This window comes from Podarcis bocagei, assembly GCF_964188305.1.
Source record: "Podarcis bocagei genome assembly, chromosome: 7".
NCBI classification, from domain to species: Eukaryota; Metazoa; Chordata; class Lepidosauria; order Squamata; family Lacertidae; genus Podarcis; species Podarcis bocagei.
The window spans coordinates 88,384,491-88,403,098 of record NC_138132.1 but is presented as its reverse complement, the minus strand read 5'-3'; the positions used below and the strand labels follow the sequence as shown (position 1 = coordinate 88,403,098).

Genomic DNA, 18,608 nt, shown 5'->3' with positions numbered 1-18,608 from the left:
GCTGCATCCACTGTAGCGCCAGGTTAATGTCCCTTAGTGGTTCACTGGTTCCACTGGCAAAACTTTTTGAAACATTGGAACACTGTTGTGCTAGACGAAAGTAGCACACCATGAAACATGAAAGAGAACACCTTAAAATATTGCTTAGGTCAAAAGCATGCAAGAATACATCTAAACCAACATCCTGCTCCCACAGTGGCCAGCCAGATGCCCACAGGGAAGCTCTTAAGCAGAATCAGGTCCATCTTACCCATAGGCACTAGGGGTGCAGGCGCCAGGCTATCAGGGGCACGAGGCCGAGAGTCCAGGGCCCGAGAATTGAGTCCAGGACGTGCCCAAAGATTAAGGCTTTCTGGGAAATGATATATAATGAAATGAAAAAGGTATTTAAATGTACTTTCCCTAAGAAACCAGAGGCCTTTCTCCTGGGCATGGCCGGCCAATTGGTGTCAAAGAAAGACAGAACATTCTTTATGTATGCTACAACAGCAGCAAGAATACTCATCGCAAAGTATTGGAAGACACAAGACCTACCCACCTTGGAAGAATGGCAAATGAAGGTGATAGACTATATGGGACTGGCAGAAATGACTGGCAGAATCCGAGACCAGGGAAAAGAGACGGCGGAAGAAGATTGGAAGAAATTTAAGAACTATCTTAAGAAACATTGCAAAATTAATGAATGTTAGAATGATGCTGGTTTAGAAATTAAGTGGATTACAGTTGTAAGGATTAAGTTAAAAGAAAAGAAAGGTTAAAAATTAGATATATTTAAGGGTGAGGATTTGCTGAATTAAAATTTGAAATTGGAATGCAGAAAGGGGAGGTATGAGGAGGTCGGAGAAGTAAGTTATAAGAAAATAAGGGTTTGAAATTATACTTGTTCTTTTTTTTGTTTGTGTTTGTTTATATTGTTGTGTTTGTCTGTATAATTTGTGAAACTTTAATAAATATTTTATTAAAAAAAAGAGAATTGAGTCCAGGAAAGAGTCTGCGCGTCTGTCAGAGCACCATGCCAGGCTCTTCTGCTGCGGGCAGCTCTATGCCATGAGTTCAGGGGTGACCGAGCCAGCCGGCTGGCCAGCTCCATCCTCCTGTGCGCCTGGGACTGGGCAACAGGGGAGGGGCGCACTGGGCAGATCTTTGCACCCCAGGGCCACATATGCTTAAGCTAGCCCTAAGCAGGATTCTGCTTTGAAAGCCATTGAGGTTGGTTGCCACCCCTGCCTCCTGTGGGAGCAAGTTCCATAGTTTATCATTTATTGTAACTATTGATGCGTTTTACAGATTTTATATATGGATATAGTTTTAATTCTATCAGTGTTTAATTGTATTTTATTGATTGATTTGTCTTAGGTTCCTAGTGATTCCTGTTTTTATCTGTAAGCTGCCTTGAGTCCCATCAGGGGAAAAGGCAGAGTATAAATAAATATACCAACAACAATAAGGCTGCATTAAGAAGTACTTTCTTTGATCGGTCCTGAATCTTCTAACATCCAGCTTCCTTGGATACCCACAAGTTCAAGCATTATGAAAGAGGGAGAAAGACTCTTCTCTATCCACCATCTCCATGCCAGTCATAATCTTATAAACTTCTATCATGTCCCCTCTCTCTTACCTTCTCTCTAAACTAAATGCTGTTTTGCCCCTAACCCTAAAAGCCACCCAGGTGTGGCCCTGAGTAAAATCTCCCAGAATATGGATTTCTCACAACCTGGGTGCCATCACTGAGGAAGCCCCATCTCAAGAATCCTCGACGACAGTTCAGTAATATGCCCATATTGTAAATGAGGCAGGACACCAGATGTCTTACTCTATTTGCCAGCTGCCATTTGTGAATTTCTGGCTAAGGTAAGATTGGAAACAGGGGCAAAGGCTTCTGGACACCTTTCTTAGCCGCCTGCCTCTCAAAATTTAGTGTCAGAGAATGAGCTGCCCCCAAGCCAGGATATTAAGAGTTAGGGGTGGGTAGGTGAGTGAGAAATGTGGTTCTGTTCACATTTTAATGCAAGTCTGCCTCATTTTGAATTTTCAAAACAATACGTGAACTGAAATGCAGCTGTCCTTCCAAATCCAACCTGCTCTGAATTTTGTGACAGAGTTCTCCAACCAAAACGTGTGTGTTAAGGGAAAGTGTGCGTTGGAAGTGCACATGTCAGTGAAAATGACCTACAAAGGCGCACTGAATTATGCAGATCTGCTTGCAAAAGAGTATAGAGATCAGGCAAAATTGTACACACAGCTACATGTGCTAAGAGAAACGGTGCACTAAAACGCTGGTGAAATTTTGGAAACATTGTCCAGCTGCTGAAAACTCCTTTGAGTTATCCAAGGGTTATAAATACGGTTAGCTAAGCCAATGGATAACGGTAATAATTGTATTTGTTGGGTCAAACGTCCAAATGCCTGCCTACAGGAGGTCTGAAATCATTTTCTGGCGTTGGGTTGCTGAGGGTGGAACACTGAAAAATCCTGCCTGATCCTGGCCTCGGGAACTCATAGCAGTTGAGAGATCTCTCAAGGCAGCAGTTACTACATTTTTCCCCTTTAGAGAGAGGCAGCTGAGGAGCAGCCATTGCGTTTAGAGACACAGGTCTATTTTCCATGGTCTAGAGAAGGAATCCCTGCCCTGGTCCAGCTCTATAGAGCTCCCCGAAGCTCGGAAGGAGCTCCCTTTTCGGCTCTGCTGCTGCGACTCAGGGACCCGCTAGACAAGAGGCTTCTGCGTTCTTGGTGGTTTGGAAGGAGCCTGTCTCAGTTACACACCACTTTTTAAATTCGCCACATAAGTACATCCTCCAGCTTTTCGTCTCCCCTCGGAACAAGAATCCAAACATCTAAAATTACAGCTCTTTTTTCCGTGAGACCTTCCCACACGCCTCCTCGCACAGGAAAGTGCTGCCACCGCGATGTTGAAGGCCAGCAGAAAGGAATTTAAATAAATAAATCCCCTTTCTTTGCAAGGAGGGCGGCTTCTTTCCCTTCTAGAGGCAAGAGTTGAAAGTAGAAACACGAAAAGAAAAAGAAAAAACCCACCAAAAACTCCCTCAGTTCAGAATCGCCACGAAGGTTCACAAAAGGTCAACCAAAAGTAAATAGAGGGACTCCCTGTGAGGAAACTCCTAGAGAAAAGGTTTGTAAAATTAAGCATGCACTGGAGAAAGAAAATAGTTTTGCCCTCTTTCATAAAACTAGAACTCCAGTGAAACAGAAAGTTGGAAGATTCAGGACAGATTAAAAAAACAGTTGTTCCTCATGCAGCACATTGTTAAACTATGGAACTCACTCCCACAGGAAGCAGTGATGACCGCCAACCTAGATGGCTTTCAAAGAGGATGGGACAAATTCATGGCGGAAAATTTGATGGCTATTAGCCAGGATGGCTCCACAGTTGGAGGCAGGCAGTAACCTTTCTGAACATCAGTTCAGAAGGACACCACCGGAGAGGAGCGTTGCTCTTGTGCGCTAATCCTGCTTGTGCATATCCCTACAGAGGTATCTGGTTGGCTGCTGTGAGAACAGGATTCTGGACTAGATGGGCCACTCCTTATGTCCTGCCTCTTAAAACAGCTGGTCTAACCATGAGACTCTAACCTGAAATGGCCTCTCACTGCCTTACAAACTGCAGGTCTGCTCAGTAGACTGTATGAATGGGCAAAGTCAAACCCGAAGCTCTTCCTTCTGGTGATCCTTCATCTTCAGAGCAAGCTTGGATCACACAGCCCTTCAAGAGGACAACAGCTCTCTGACAACCTTTCAAAGAGAGGCAGGGCCGGCCCAAGACATTTTGCCACGCGAGGCGAACCCAATGGCTCCTCCGACCACGTCTCACTCCTACAGAGGGTCTTAGGCCACGTGCACCCTCACCAAAGCTGCTTCCAAGCTGCGGGTATTAAGTAGTGGGTTGACATAGCAGCCGGCACAGCGATTTCTTCAAGTAGCTCTTTATTAAGATAAGCTGGAATAGAACTGACTGCGAACAGCTCAGCCGGCCAGTATTTATAGGCAGCCGGCTGTCAACATTGTAACCACAACAGCTCAGAGTTCCCGCCTAAACTAACTGCCGCGGACCTGAGTGAAAACTATCTACAGACCTGAGTGAAAACTATATACAGTATCCCCCTGTTGGCCCAGGGTGAAACTACACTACATAACAGCGGGCATGAGAGGAGAGGTGGGATCCATGCTCAGCAACTGGGCCAGGTGCCATGCCTGTAGCCTCAGCCAAGCCTCTACGCTGCCCACCCAGTTCCTCTGGCACTGGCAGCGGCTGCAGCCATCAGCCAGAACAGGGCACAAGCTGCCGCCATCTTGGACTGCCTGTGCAAGAACATTGTCTGCACAAGCGCATGACGGGGAGAGGGAAGCCAGTGGTGTCCCAGTGCTTATGCACTAACTCGGTTTGTTTATTTGCCGTTTAGGAGAATGCGCCAGCAGCTGCGCACACACAGCCCCATCGGGGGGCAGGAGATGCAGCCATCTCTGCCACCAGCCAATGGCGGCTGGAAGGATCAGGCACGGGATTGTTGGGTGAATCCTTTCGGCGAGGGCGGTTGCCCCTCCAGAGAGGGAAATGAGCTAGGAACCTGATCCAAACCTGCCACCCCTCTCACTTTCCCCTGAAGCATCTGCCTAAACTTGGCTCATTATATGGTAAAAAAAAGTAAAGTACCCCAGGACAGTTAAGTCCAGTCCAAGGCGACTATGGGGTTTGGGTGCGCATCTCGCTTTCAGGCTGAGGGAGCCGGCATTTGTCAACATACAGTTTTCTGGGTCATGTGGCCAACATGACTAAACTGCTTCTGGCATGACAGGACACTCTGATGGAAGCCAGAGCGCACGGAAATGCCGTTTACCTTCCCGCTGGAGCGGCATCTATTTATCTACTTGCACTGGTGTGCTTTTGAACTGCTAGGTTGGCAGGAGCTGGGACAGAGCAATGGGAGCTCACTGCATCGTGGGGATTCGAACCGCTGACCTTCTGATCAGCAAGTCCTAGGCTCTGTGGTTTAGACCACAGTGCCATCCTGCATTATGAAGCTAGCCATGAAAAGAGGATAATCATCCTGTAAAGGAGGACACATGGTGACTCCATAGCTGAGTGGCAGGAGGCAGACTGTGCATGATACAGGTCTGGATGATGAAGATCCCAAGGAGGTTATTTTTAGCAGGGGGGGGGGGGAGAATGAAAGAACAAAAATGAGGTAGCATGACAACAAAGATGAATGGAGGGACATGAATGAAAGGGGAACTCAATGCAGACATTCACAATCAACTTCACAGAGTAGAGGCAGCTCCATTCACTGCAGTCCCAGATCTCACAAAAGCAGCTTTCAAATAGCCTCGAAGAAGTGACACCAAAAAAACTGCAGTTATGTGGCATGGAAAATGGAAGGATCATAAAACTGCAGGGTTGGAAGGGGTCCAAAGGCCCATCGAATCTCACCCACTGCAATGTAGGAACAGACACGTTTTAAACTCAAATCTGCCACATTCAATGTCATTGGAGGGTTCACATTTCACTCAAAGATGTAGGGTTTTTTTAAAAAAAATGCCCAACCCAAAATACTCATTTTTAAAAACTAAAACCCTGCTTTAGCCTCAGTTGTGAAAGCACCGCTACACACAACAGCTACACTACCAGGTGGTCCAGAGTGAGGGCAGGAAACTCTGGGGTCTTCCAGATGTTGCTGGCCTCTTTCTCCCATCAGCCTCCACCCATCCTGCCAAATGGTCAGGTGTGATGGAGGCTGTATAACGCCTGGAGGTCCACTTGGTCTGTATCAGCCTTCCCCAACCTGGTGCCCTCCAGATGTTTTGGACTTCAACTCCCATGAGCCCCTGCATCCCATGGCTGTGCCAGCTGGTACTGATGGGAGTCTTCCTAAACATCTGGAGGCCTTCAGGGTGGGGAGGCCGGTCTATAGCAATCAGACTGGGTTTTTCTTTTTTGTTTAGGCAACCCTATCCAAATTTATGAATCTTTGTTTTAAAACTGCTCGGTTTGTCCATACTTGGAAAAATTCTATTTCTGCTTGATTTCAAAGTTTGCTTTTATTGGTATTTTCTTGTATGTATTATTGTTTTATGTATACTGCTCAGAGGTGTTTTTGATTAAGGGGCATGTAAATCTTGCTGGTAAATAAATAAGCAAAGCAAACTTCTCTGGGCATCTCATATTAAAATATTGGAGAAACCACATTAGAGAGTCCTAGAGCACTTTCGTGACAAAGGAGCGTTATGGCAGCAGCAGCATTTGTGGATGAAGAGTTATCCACAGCTGGCAGAGACATACAGATGCGGGAGGAAATGGTAAACAAGAGGGTCAAATAGCATTTGCCGTTTGACTCAACTGCTTGCCATTTCTCTCCCCTCCCCTCTCCATATTCCTGTCAACTGAAGACAGCCCTCCATGCCTCTGGTAATGCAGACTCTAGTCCCACCGGAAGCTGCCCTATTTACAAGAGAGAGGGGGGGCCCTTCCAGAGGGCCTGTTTAATGAGCATTCGTTCTGATTCGTTTCAACACAAGAACGCCAGAAGAGGTTGCAGGATCAGGCCAATATCCCATCTGGCTCAGGATCCTCATCTCACAGTGGCCGACCAGAGGCCTGTGGGAAACCTGCAAAAGCATGCTTTGAGCAAAAGAGCACTCTCCCCTCCTGTGGTTTCCAGAACTGGTATTCAGAACCATTGCTGCCTCACAGAATTGGAGAGTTCAAAGGGACCCCCAAAGATCCTCTAGACCAGTGATGGCGAACCTTTTAGAGACCGAGTGCCCAAACTGCAACCCCCCAAACCCTCTTACCGTATTTTTCGCTCTATAGGACACACTTTCCCCCCTCCAAAAATGAAGGGGAAATGTGTATGCGTCCTATGGAGTGAATGCAGGGGGGAGGCAGGCAGGGAAAGCCCCCAAAAGCCGCACACAAACTCCACACGGCTCTTGCGGACTTTTCCTCAGGAGGGACAAGGGTCTGATGCGGCCAGTCAGTCCCTTCTCCCTCCTTGTAGAAAACCCCACAGGAGCCGTGCGCTCCTTAAAGGGTGCGCGGCTCCTGTGGGCTTTTGCGGGAGGTGGGGGTATTGCCATAGCCGCTCGCAGCCTCTCCCGGCTGGAGAGGTGACCCGCGGCTATGGCAACAGCCATATTTATTTATCACAAAGTGCCACAAAGGTATTTATCACCCACAGCGGAGGCTCCGCAAGGGAAAACGTGCGCCCTGGGGGTTATGGCTTGGTTTTGCACACACACACCCGGCGCCGCATCCGAAGCGCTTCTACTCGGACACAAGTCCCAGGATCCACGCCCAGCCTCTGAAAACAACATGAGCACCTGCTTGGGGATAGCGTTATGTATCCAAATGGGACCAGTGCCCCACCTGGCCTTTCCCTTTGCGCCTCCCTGGCCACGAGTGTGCCATCTTGGTCTGGGCATCTTGTGTGAAGCAGCTGAGCAAAAGGAGCCCTAAAGGCACTGCAGCAGATGGGCCAGTTTGGGGATTTCGGCTCTTTGCTGTCCTGCTTTGCAGTATCCGAAACCTCAGCGCAATTGAACGCAATGAACTCAGGGCAAAGAATAGTTGCAACCCCTGTTTTGGAGAGAGCTGGCACCCTGATGGGCATCACATCCCGCTCCTTCCATGCAGTTTCCTGCGCTGACCCGCCGCTCACATGGCCCAAGTTGAGCTGAGGATTCGACGTGCTGCTCTTGCCTTCTGCCAGCTCTGTGCTGGGGGGACGGCGCGTGTACCCACAGGGAGGGCTCTGAGTGCCCCCTCTGGCATGCGTGCCATAGGTTCACCACCACTGCTCTAGACCAATCCATGGCAGACGGCCATTCAACCTCTGCTTAAAAACCTCCAAGGAAGGAGAGCCCATCACCTGCCATTTGCCCAGAAGCCCTTCCACCCGTTCTCCTTCCACCTCAGGCGAAGCGGCTGAGACTCTACAAACTGAAGAGGCAAAGCAAGGACAGTGGCCCTTTTCCTCTTTGAAACCCATCGAAGTTGGTGACCATCCCTGCATCCTGCATGAGAGAGAGTTCCATACTTTAGTCAAAGGTAAAGGTAAAGGGACCCCTGACAGTTAAGTCCAGTCACGGACGACTCTGAGGTTGCGGCGCTCATCTCGCTTTACAGGCCGAGGGAGCCCGCGTTTGTCCGCAGACAGTTTTTCCGGGTCATGTGGCCAGCATGACTAAGCTGCTTCTGGCGAACCAGAGCAGCGCACGGAATAATAATAATAATAATAATAATAATAATAATAATAATAATAATTTATTATTTGTACCCCAGCCACTCTGGGCAGCTTCCAACAAAGATGAAAAATACACTAAAATGTCACATATTAAAAACTTCCCTGAACAGGGCTGCCTTCAGATGTCTTCTGAATGTCAGGTAGTTGTTGTTCTCTTTGACATCTGGTGGGAGGGCGTTCCACAGGGTGGGTGCCACTACCGAGAAGGCCCTCTGCCTGGTTCCCTGTAACTTGGCCTCTCGCAGTGAGGGAACCGCCAGAAGGCCCTCGGTGCTGGACCTCAGTGTCCGGATAGAACGATGGGGGTGGAGACGCTCCTTCAGATATACTGGACCGAGGCCGTTTAGGGCTTTAAAGGTCAGCACCAACACTTTGAATTGTGCTCGGAAACGTACTGGGAGCCAACGCCGTTTACCTTCCCGCCGGAGCAATACCTATTTATCTACTTGCACTTTGACGTGCTTTCAAACTGCTAGGTTGGCAGGAGCAGGGACCGAACAACGGGAGCTCACCCCATTGCGGGGATTCGAACCACTGACCTTCTGATCGGCAAGCCCTAGGCTCAGTGGTTTAGACCACAGCGCCACCCATAGATTGACTAAGTGCTACACAAATAAGCCCTTTCTTTTACCTGTCCTGAATCTTCCAGCTTCCAAGGATGTCTGTGGGCTGTCATGTTATGACAGAGCAAGAAAAAAACCTTCCCCTCTCCACTTTCTCCAAGCCATGTATAATTTCTTTTTTAAAAAACATATTTTTATTTTATTTTAAAGATTTCTTGGTTGTTGTTTTTTCAAGTTACATTTTCTACAGATCAGGTTCATTTGTTGAGACATTAGTGTTATGTTAGGAAGAAAAGGGGGAAGAGGTGGCGGGGGGCATGGTGAGTGCACCTGGAGAGGGACACAATTGAAAATACCTGCACCACAGAAGACCCATTCCTCCCAAACAAACCGAGGGAAATCCCCACAACAATAAACAGGTTCACACAGACCATGCTTAAAGCATGGAAAGCAGAAGTAGGTAAACTGTTCCCAACCCCATCCCCACTAATTCCCCTGGCACGCCACCCATTATTCCATCAGGCAGCACAAAACCTCCAGATAAAAACCTGGCAAGCCAAAGACTTATACCGCCTAACAGTCTTCTACAAAAATAACAAACCCTTATCAACACAAGAAATACAAGACAAACTAGAAGACACCCAAATGCCCTGGCTAACACACCACCAATTACATGCCCCCTTAAACAACCCAGTAGTAAAATCAGCAACAACTAGGCCCCTGACAACCTTCGAAAGTCATGTATAATTTTATAAACTTTCTCATGTGGCCTCTTCCCTAAGCCTTTAAGTCCCAAATTCTGCCACCTTTCTTCGCAAAAGTGTTATTCCATCCCCGGATCATTTTGGTTTCCCTTTTCTGCACCTTTTCCAATTCTACGATATCTTTCTGGAGGTGAGGCGGCTACAGCTGAACGCATTATACCCCATGCAGCCGTACCATACTTATAGTCAATAAATGCCCTATTAATTGGGCAGAGTTACACCGGGCCCAGGAAGCGTTTTGGGTTCCCTGGCAGAGAGCACATTCGGGCCCGACTCTGCTCTCTCAGAAAGTGCGAGCAATCTGCAATCCTCATCACCCTTGTGGCCTTCCCTTCCCCATCCCATGAAACTTGGCACTCCAGAAGAAATATTAGACCCAAATTAAAGCGGCCAGCACAAGAAGCTGGAGGCAGCCCTTGCGTTTTAAAGCAGGAAACTGGAGCGGCTTTCTCCTCATTTTCTGAAGGGGCATGTGATTTTGTTTCCCTCGGGGGTCTCCCTCCCCCCCCAGTGGCCATTCTGGGGGCTCTCGGCTTGGCATCCTGGACCAGCAACTAAGCTTGTCCACTTTGAGAAGCAAGCATGTGTTTGAACGCAGCCTGCAAGCAATTTCCCTCCCACTCCAGTTCTCCTGCCACCCCAGGCTGGGCGGCTGAGACCCATTGCTCCAGTAACCGAATGACAACATTCAGAAGGGGAGGTGTTGGCCATTTTCCATTTCTTTTCCTTGGCTGTTCCAATGCCCTTTCTAGGCCAAAGGAGTCCAGGGTCTTGCCATATGGCTCTCAGGAAGCATTTTCAATGTGAAAATGGCCAGCTCAAGAAGAGCGCCAACGTGGAACGCAAGAATCACATCAGGAAGAATCCCAGCCTGCGGAGTCCCGTGGGTGATCGGGACCCATTTCCCTCCCTCTTTCCCACTACTCTGCCAGCCTGGCCCTTCCTCGCTGGGAGGAGAACATAACAGCCCTCCCCTGTGCCACCCTAAGCTCTGACTTCGGAGAAGGGCCAAATAAAAATGTGACCAATGAGATAGATTTTTAAAGACTGGGACAGCAATATTATGGTTATAATATTGAATTCGATAAGTGGGAAAGATTATGGACAAAAACAATTAAATTTACTGCAGGTACAGCACTTAAGGAAAATTTAATGAAGATGATGTATAGATAGTATTTGACTTAACTGTCAGGGGTCCTTTACCTTTATCTTTTTAAACTTGCTAAAATGTATAGAACTCAAGATAAGGCATGCTGGAAATGCAAGGAGAAGGAAGGGAATTTCTTCCATATGTGGTGGACGTGCAGTAAAGTTAAAGCCTACTGGGATATGATATATAATGAACTGAAAAAGATTTTTAAATATACTTTTATTAAAAAACCGGAGGTTTTTCTATTGGGTATTGTGGGGGAAGAAATTCCAAAAGTAGACTTAAATATGTTTATGTATGCTACCACGGCTGCAAGGACACTTTTAGCCCAGAAATGGAAGGAGCAGGAACTTCCAACTTTGGAAGAATGGCAGATAAAAATGATTGAATATGCAGAACTGGCAAAGCTGATGGGGAAGATCCGAAACCAGCGTGATCAATTGTTTGAAAAGAACTGGAGTAAATTTATACAATATATGAAAGAACATTGTAAACATTTGAGAACGTTTGCAGGTTTGATTTAAAATATTTTGTAATGATAATTTTTGAAACTGATTTACAAATACTAAAGTAATATTTTTTAAGTAAGAAGGTAAACAGGATGATGTAGAAATGCTAAGAGGGAGGAAGTCGAGGCTCGGTATGAGCAAAGTTGCATGTGATGATATGATTTGATATGAATGTGACAAAGGAAAAAAGAAAAATATGAAAACTTAATAAAAATATATTTTTAAAAAAAGACTGAGACAGCAAGATCTCCGCAGTGAGCTTGCCCTTCTCAGAGTGCACCCACTCCAGACCACGTTGGAAAACCACAAGGTGCAGTGTTGCATAGTGGTTAGAGTGTTGGACTTGGACCTGGGAGATCAGAGGTCAAATCCCCACTCAGAAAGGAAGCTCACCGGTTGTGACAATGGGCCCAGTCGCTGCCTCTCAGCCCAACCCTACCTTGCCAGGCTGTTGTGGGGATTAAATGAGGAGGGAGGGAGAGCCAGGTGTGCTACCTTGAGCTTCCTGGAGAAAAAGGTGGGGATTTATATTTATAAGCAACAAATAAACAAACAAACCTATTTTGAAACTGAGGAGATGCTCCATGTGTGAAAGGGTCTGCTCTTTGAGGAAGGAAAATTAAAACTTCCACAAGGCCCATGCCCAGCCTCTTGGGGCCGTGAGAGCAGCTTTTTGGATCCAGGCCTAGATGGGGCCTTTTGTTTGGGTTTTGCCCTCCCCATCTTATGACATGCCTACTTCTATTAATGTTGCCAAAAGTCCTGTCCCTCTATTCTTGGGCACCCGCACAGCTGGACAAATATTGTAAACGCAACCGTAAGCCTCTTATGTAAACACAATGGCATCGAGTCAGCTGTGGGGTAAATAACATGAGTAAGCATTTTATATCATCTCTGGACACTATTAAGCAAGAGAAAGCAGCAAAGGGAGAAAATGTGCATTTCATTAGCTGGGAACAAAGAAAAAGTGACTCAGAGTTAAAGGGAGAGAAACGTACATGGAGCGGGGGGGGGGGGGGAGAAGCCACAACAATTGCACTTTCCAACACATTGGCCAAATCGCAAGTTTATTCCTTAGAATCCAGAATCTGAGCATCAATTCAGGAGAGGAAGGATAAGGTTCCTCTCCATCTCTCTTGGAGAAAACAGAGGTGGCAACAACACCAGAGGGCAAAAAGATAGCATCCCTTAGCTACTTCCTTTGCAAAGGTTTCCCAAACTTTGCTTTGCTAGGTGAAACACGGGAATCTCTCTCCCTTCAGAATGTAAGAAGATCCTGCTGGATCCGGCCAATGGCCCATCTAGCCCAGTGTTCTGTTCTCACAGCGGCCAACCAAATGCCCCAACAGGAAACCCACAAGCAAGACCTGAGCCCAAGAGTCCTCTTCCCTCCTGCGCCTTCTAGCAACTGGGATTCAGAAGCATCACTGTGCCAACCGTGGAGGCAGTGAAGAGCCATCCTGGCCAGCAGCCCCCAAAAGCCCTCCTCCATGAATTTGTCCACTCCTCCTTGAAAGCCATCTAGGTCGGTGGCCATCACTAGTTCCATGGAGCCACATAGGGAATGGCAGAAGAGCGTTCCAAGGGGCAACCTCTGCACAAATCACCAACCCAATTGCAATCGCTGCAAAACGGACCTGTTGCTGCTGCTGCTGCTGCTGCTGTATACATTTCCCAAACCGAGATAAGCTAGAGCAATAAATGCAGCAGGAACCTGGAAAGAGTCCTTGGGGGTGGGGGTAAAAGTAAAACCTCTTTCTGCTGGCCTTGGGACACCTGAGATGTGAGCTTTCAAGACCCATCTTATATTTATGATTGCAAATTGCTTTACATGGTTTTCAACCTGCCCTGGGCGGAATTAATAAATAATAATAATAATAATAATAATAATAATAATAATAATAATAATACTGATTAAACGGAGGTGGGGGGTAAGACAGCTGCTGGCCTTTTGATGCCCCTGACCTGGTGGAGAGCCTGCCCAAAGCTCCCTCCCGGTCGCCCCCGAGAGCCACTCACTTGTCCAGGATGAAGTAGAGGTCGAAGCCCCCGTAGCAGGCGGCGCCGCCGTCCTCCCGGCTCCTGCCTTGCCCGCCGCAGGCGAGCAGCACCGTGGCGAAGAGCAGAGCGTGCCAGCCCCAGCGCGGGGGGCTCGGCTTGCGGGCAGCCATGGGGGGCAGGATCCAGCGAGCCCCGGGCCACTTGCGCGCCTCCTCCTCCTCCTCCTCACGCGCTCTCCATGCAGGGCTGCGCGGCGCCGAGACCCCAGGGAACGATCGCGCACAAGGCAAAGAGGGCTGGTCTCCCCGTTTGCAGAAGATGATGCCCAGCGGGCTCGGCGCCTCCTCGCCTTTCAAAGGGGCTTCTCCTCGCAGCGCGCACAAGGCAGCATCGCCGCCGTCTGCAAGGCGAGAGGCGGCTTCCGGAGGCTTCTCCCCGGGTCTTTCCCTCCCCGGCTTTGCCCCAGATCTCGGAGAATGTGGGCAGGCTCTCCCTCCCCCTCCCCAGGATGGCTGCTCTCCGGGTGGGGGTGGTCCTGCCCCGCCGTCCAGCCCAAAAAGAGCCCCGACGGCGGCATCTAGCGGCCGAGGACGCGAGAAAACGCACAAAGGACGGGGCAGCGCGCAAGATCCTGGCGGGATCCTGCAAACTCTGCTCGACGTGGCCTGGGGGGAACCTGCGGGCAGGATCCGAGCCCAAGAGCCCTCTCCCCTTCCTCCCGTGCTTTCCAGCAGCTGGTACGCCTCCTTTCTTCTCTTTTTTAAAAAAAACTTTTTTAAAAAATTCAAAATTAAAACAAAACATATTATCCAGAAACATATCCTTATTCCCCCCCCCCCATTTTTCCTCCTTCCCTCCTCCTACCGCACCCCCGGCTTCCCTCAGTTCCAGTCTTTGATTTCTCTCAGAATGCTGTTTTCTGCATGTTACACAGTTGTATAGATCCTCAAACTATTTAGCTGATTATCATCAATAAAAGCGAGGGGAGACACCTTGATCATGAAGGAGGTTTTGCCAGGGTGAGGCTCATCCATTGCCTCCTTTATTCTCTTATAATGACAAGGGTGCCCACCTGGTGCCAGAACTGAGTTCCAGCTTGGGCGGGGGGGGGGAGCCCTGGCTAGTAGCCACGAACAGACCTCTCCTCCATTTATTTGTCGAATCCCCTTTTAAACTAAAGCCGTTCAGGTTGGTGGCCATACCTGCCTCCCGTGGAAGGGACTTCCACAGTTTAACAATGCCATTCAGGAATCATAGAATCATAAAGTTGGAAGAGACCACAAGGGCCATCGAGTCCAACCCCCTGCCAAGCAGGAAACACCAAGTGAGTGGAGCTCCAAGCAGGAGCTCACCAAGTTAGTGGCTAAATATCTCTATTTGGTTTTTTGCCATCGAAAATACACTGCAGACGTCTGATCTCCCTGGAGACCTAGAGATGTGATGATAGACTGCCCTGCCTCCTTTCTTTTAGCAAATGTTTTGTGCCGCTGGGGAAGTGGAAATTCTGTATTGATTTGTTTTGGATGTTTGTATGTGATGCCAATAAAAAGTTTGATGATGTTGATGAACAATGCCGTTAAGAAGGACTTTTTTGCACCAAAGCTGAGGGTCAGCGCTGCTTTTCTGCTCCATGTGTGGAACCCAGGGTGTGTGTGTATGTTTTAAAAAAACAACCCAAGCTTGTGTTTCCTTACTTTGCAAAATTCGCCCTGCTGCAAAATTCGTTCCCGGTCATTATTCCAGCCTTCTCAGGCGGCGGGCTTTTGGTGCAATCTGCTCCCAGGCTTTTGGAAGGAGTGAAGGAGCGTGAGCCTAAGGATCGCCTGGTTTAAAAATGAAAACAAAACCCAACCCCACGCCATCCCCCCCCGACATTTCTTGGATGCTCCTTTAGGGCCTCGGTGGCGCCTGGTGGAAATTGGGGAAGCGGGAAGAACTTCACAGGCACCGAATCTGGAAAGTTGAACAAGACGCAGCCCAAGGGAGCTCAAGGGCGACATCCAGCGGCTCAAGTGAAATTTGTACCCATCGCAGCTGACTGTGTGAACGTGTGTGTATCTGACATAAATATTGTCTATTGTATTATCATGGGTGTAGCCGGGGGGGGCAGGGGGGCAGCCGCCCCCCAATCAAGTAAATAAATAAAAAATACCGTAACTGACCAATTGCCTCACAGATAACTCGCTTCTGCACCCCCTAACATAAAGCCTGCCCCCTCCATAAGAAAATAATTATCAAGCAAAACGGGAAGCAAATATGCTTACTCAAAAACCATTAGAGAAATGAGTTTAGATCTGGAAAAATGTTCCTAATGAACCCCTCGGTTGAATTTTTATGTACAGTGGTACCTCGGGATGCGAACGGGATCCGTTCCGGAGCCCCATTCGCATCCTGAAGCGAACGCAACCCATGTACGTGCGTCTGTGCGTGTATGGGTCGCGTTTTGCTGCTTCCGCGCATGCGCGTGACATCATTTTGACCATCTGCGCATGCGCGCATGGCGAAACCCGGAAGTAACAAGCTCCATTACTTCTGGGTCACCACGGAGTGCAACCCGAAAATACTTAACTTGAAGCACATTTATCCCGAGGTATGACTGTACTTTTTAATAATAAGACTGCGCTCTACGTGGGGCTACCTTTGAAGGTGACCCGGAAACTACAACTAATCCAGAACGCGGCAGCTAGACTGGTGACTGGGAGCGGCCGCAGAGAACACATAATACCGGTCTTGAAAGACCTACATTGGCTCCCAGTACGTTTCCGAGCACAATTCAAAGTGTTGGTGCTGACCTTTAAAGCCCTAAACGGCCTTGGTCCAGTATATCTGAAGGAGCGTTTCCACCGCCATCATTCTACCCGGACACTGAGGTCCAGCTTCGAGGGCCTTCTGGCAGTTCCCTCACTGCGAGAAGCCAAGTTACAGGGAGCCAGGCAGAGGGGCCTTCTTGGTAGTGGTGCCTTCCCTGTGGAACACCCTCCCACCAGATGTCAAAGAGAATAACAACTACCAGGCTTTTAGAAGACATCTGAAGGCAGCCCTGTTTCGGGAAGCTTTTAATGTTTGATGTATTATAGTATTTTAATATTCTTTTGGAAGCCGCCCAGAGTGGCTGGGGAAGCCCAGCCAGATGGGCGGGGTATAAATAATAAATTATTATTATTATTATTATTATTATTATTATTATTATTATTATTATTATGGCTCTGTGCAGAGATGCAAAAGAAGAGGTCTGGGTCTGAAAACTTGTGGGTGGGTGTGGTGCGTGATGTGAGTCTCTGTGATCCACTTGTTGCTTGTGCTGTGCAGAAATTAAGCCTGGGTGCGTTCACTGGAAATTTTCTGTGCATCTTGGTTTCATGAATGGAGCTGTAGGTGCCTTAACTCTTCTCTTAATGAAATGTGGAGTTTTAAAAATCCTAGACAGAAAACTAACATCTCAGGATTGAAGCCTGGGCTGGAAAACTTCTCCCAGAACCACTAGCTTTCTGTGTGCGGGGTGTGTGTGGAATGAATACAAATGATGAGTATAAAACACCAGCAGGACTGTCTTTAGCATATGCGGTGCCAGGGTGCAAATATCCGCTCAGCGTCCCCAAACTACCACGGATAGTGGGAGGGGGGTGAAGCTGCGCACTGCCAGCCACTCTCCCCCATGCCGCTGCAAGAGAGCAATCCCCACAGAGGCTTGGGAGGGAAGCTGCGCGCCCACCAGCCATATAGTTAGCGGGTGTCACGTTCTGGTTCACGGGCGATCAAAGTCCCAGCTGGGGACGTCTGGACCGGGGGCAAGATGGCGGGGTGGGAGCAGGAACAGGAGTCAGGAAGCCAGGAGTCAGGAAGCCAAGAGTCAGAGGGTCAGAGAGCCGGGAGTCAAGAAGCCAAGGGTCCGAGGGTCAGGAAGCAAGGAGTCACAAAGTCAAGGGGCCGAGGATCAAGAAGCAAGGAGTCATGAAGTCAGGGGTCCAAGGAATAAAGAGGCAAGGAGTCATGAAGTCAGGGGTCCGAGGATCAAGAAGCAAGGAGTCACGAAGGGAGCAAGGAGTCAAGGAGTCAAACGCAGCAAGGCAGGGAACATGTTGCTGTGGCAAAGAGCCGAAGGGAAAATGCTGACCTTATATCCCTTCCCGGCTCTTGCCGCCAGGTGCTGTGAGTTACTAATCGGCCTCACCTGTGAGGCAAGAGCCTTGCCTCTTCAGAACAAACTTAGGGATGCCCCAGTCCTGCAGAGTCCTATTGGTCGCAGGGCCCGGCTCCTGCACGCACACCTGACAGCAGGGGCGCAGCTTCCATCCTAAGCCTCTGCAGGGATCGCTCTCCCGCGAAGGCTTGGGAGGAAGCTGCAAAGCCGCACAGCTCCCCCACTTTCTGGGGTGCCCCTGAGAGGTCGGTGCCCTGGCGCAATGCATCACTAAGCCCTATGGGGAAGACGGCTCTGAAGACTAGTGACTTGTTCCCCATTTCCCATTTCAAGTCACTGGTCTTTGCCAGTATATGATGAATTAAAGAAAATGCTTAAGAATACTTTTGTTAAAAAAACCAGAAGCCTTTTTAATTGGGTATAGTGGGTGAAGAGACACCAAGGGAAGATTAAAGACTGTTTATGTATGCAACGACTGCAACAAGAATTATTTTAGTCCAAAAATGGAAACAATAAAAGTACTAATAAAAGAAGAGTGGCAGATGAAGGTGATGGACTTTGCAGAACTGGCAAAGCTGGCAGGAAAAATCAGAAACCAGCACAATCAAGTATTCCAAAAGGACTGGAGTAAATTTATACGATATCTGAAAAATCATTGTAAGCAATTAACATCACTAACAGGGTTGTCCAAAGACTTGTAATGAGGAATTCTCTATCTTTCTATATTTATTTGAACTTTGAGTCATTCTGTAATGAGAGGAATTAGAATTGGAAAACGTATAAATTGCAATGATATAAAGGTTAATTTTGAAAGCCATGAGGCGGGAGAGAAGGAAGTTGACGGGTGGTATAGTGGATAATGATGTGAATATATATAGTATTAAATGGAAAACAAATAAAATGTGTGTGTGTGTGTGTATGAAAGACCAGTGACTGTCTAAGGTTCCATCATAATTCTGTAGCTGAAGTTGGATTTGAAAAGTTTTGGACTTTCTGGTTTTTATTTCACAGTCTGGGTAGCAATATGGTCACAGCGCTTTGCATGCAGAAGGTCCCAGGACCAATCCCTGGTCGCACCTCTAGGCAGTAGTGGTAGTAGAACTGAGAGCCAGTCAGTGGCGTAGTGTGGGGGGTGCAGGGGGGGCCGGCCGCACCGGGCGCAACATCTGGGGGTTAGGGTTAGGGGGCGCAAATCCACGGGTTAGGGGGCACAAATTACTTG

General features: G+C 48.3%; 1 protein-coding gene across 2 annotated transcripts in view; it reads right to left on the bottom strand.

Moving 5' to 3' along the window:
* ANTXR1 (ANTXR cell adhesion molecule 1) overlaps positions 1-13,745 on the bottom strand; it is a 204,533-nt gene extending 190,788 nt beyond the window's left edge. For both annotated transcript variants that reach the window (XR_014010299.1, XM_081203097.1), the window contains exon 1: positions 13,264-13,745. Coding sequence is in view for 1 of the 2 variants with exons in the window: in XM_081203097.1 (XP_081059223.1) it covers positions 13,264-13,415 (152 nt within the window). In the remaining variant the exon portion in view is untranslated. The remainder of the gene's footprint in view (positions 1-13,263) is intronic.
* Positions 13,746-18,608: the final 4,863 nt, after the last annotated feature.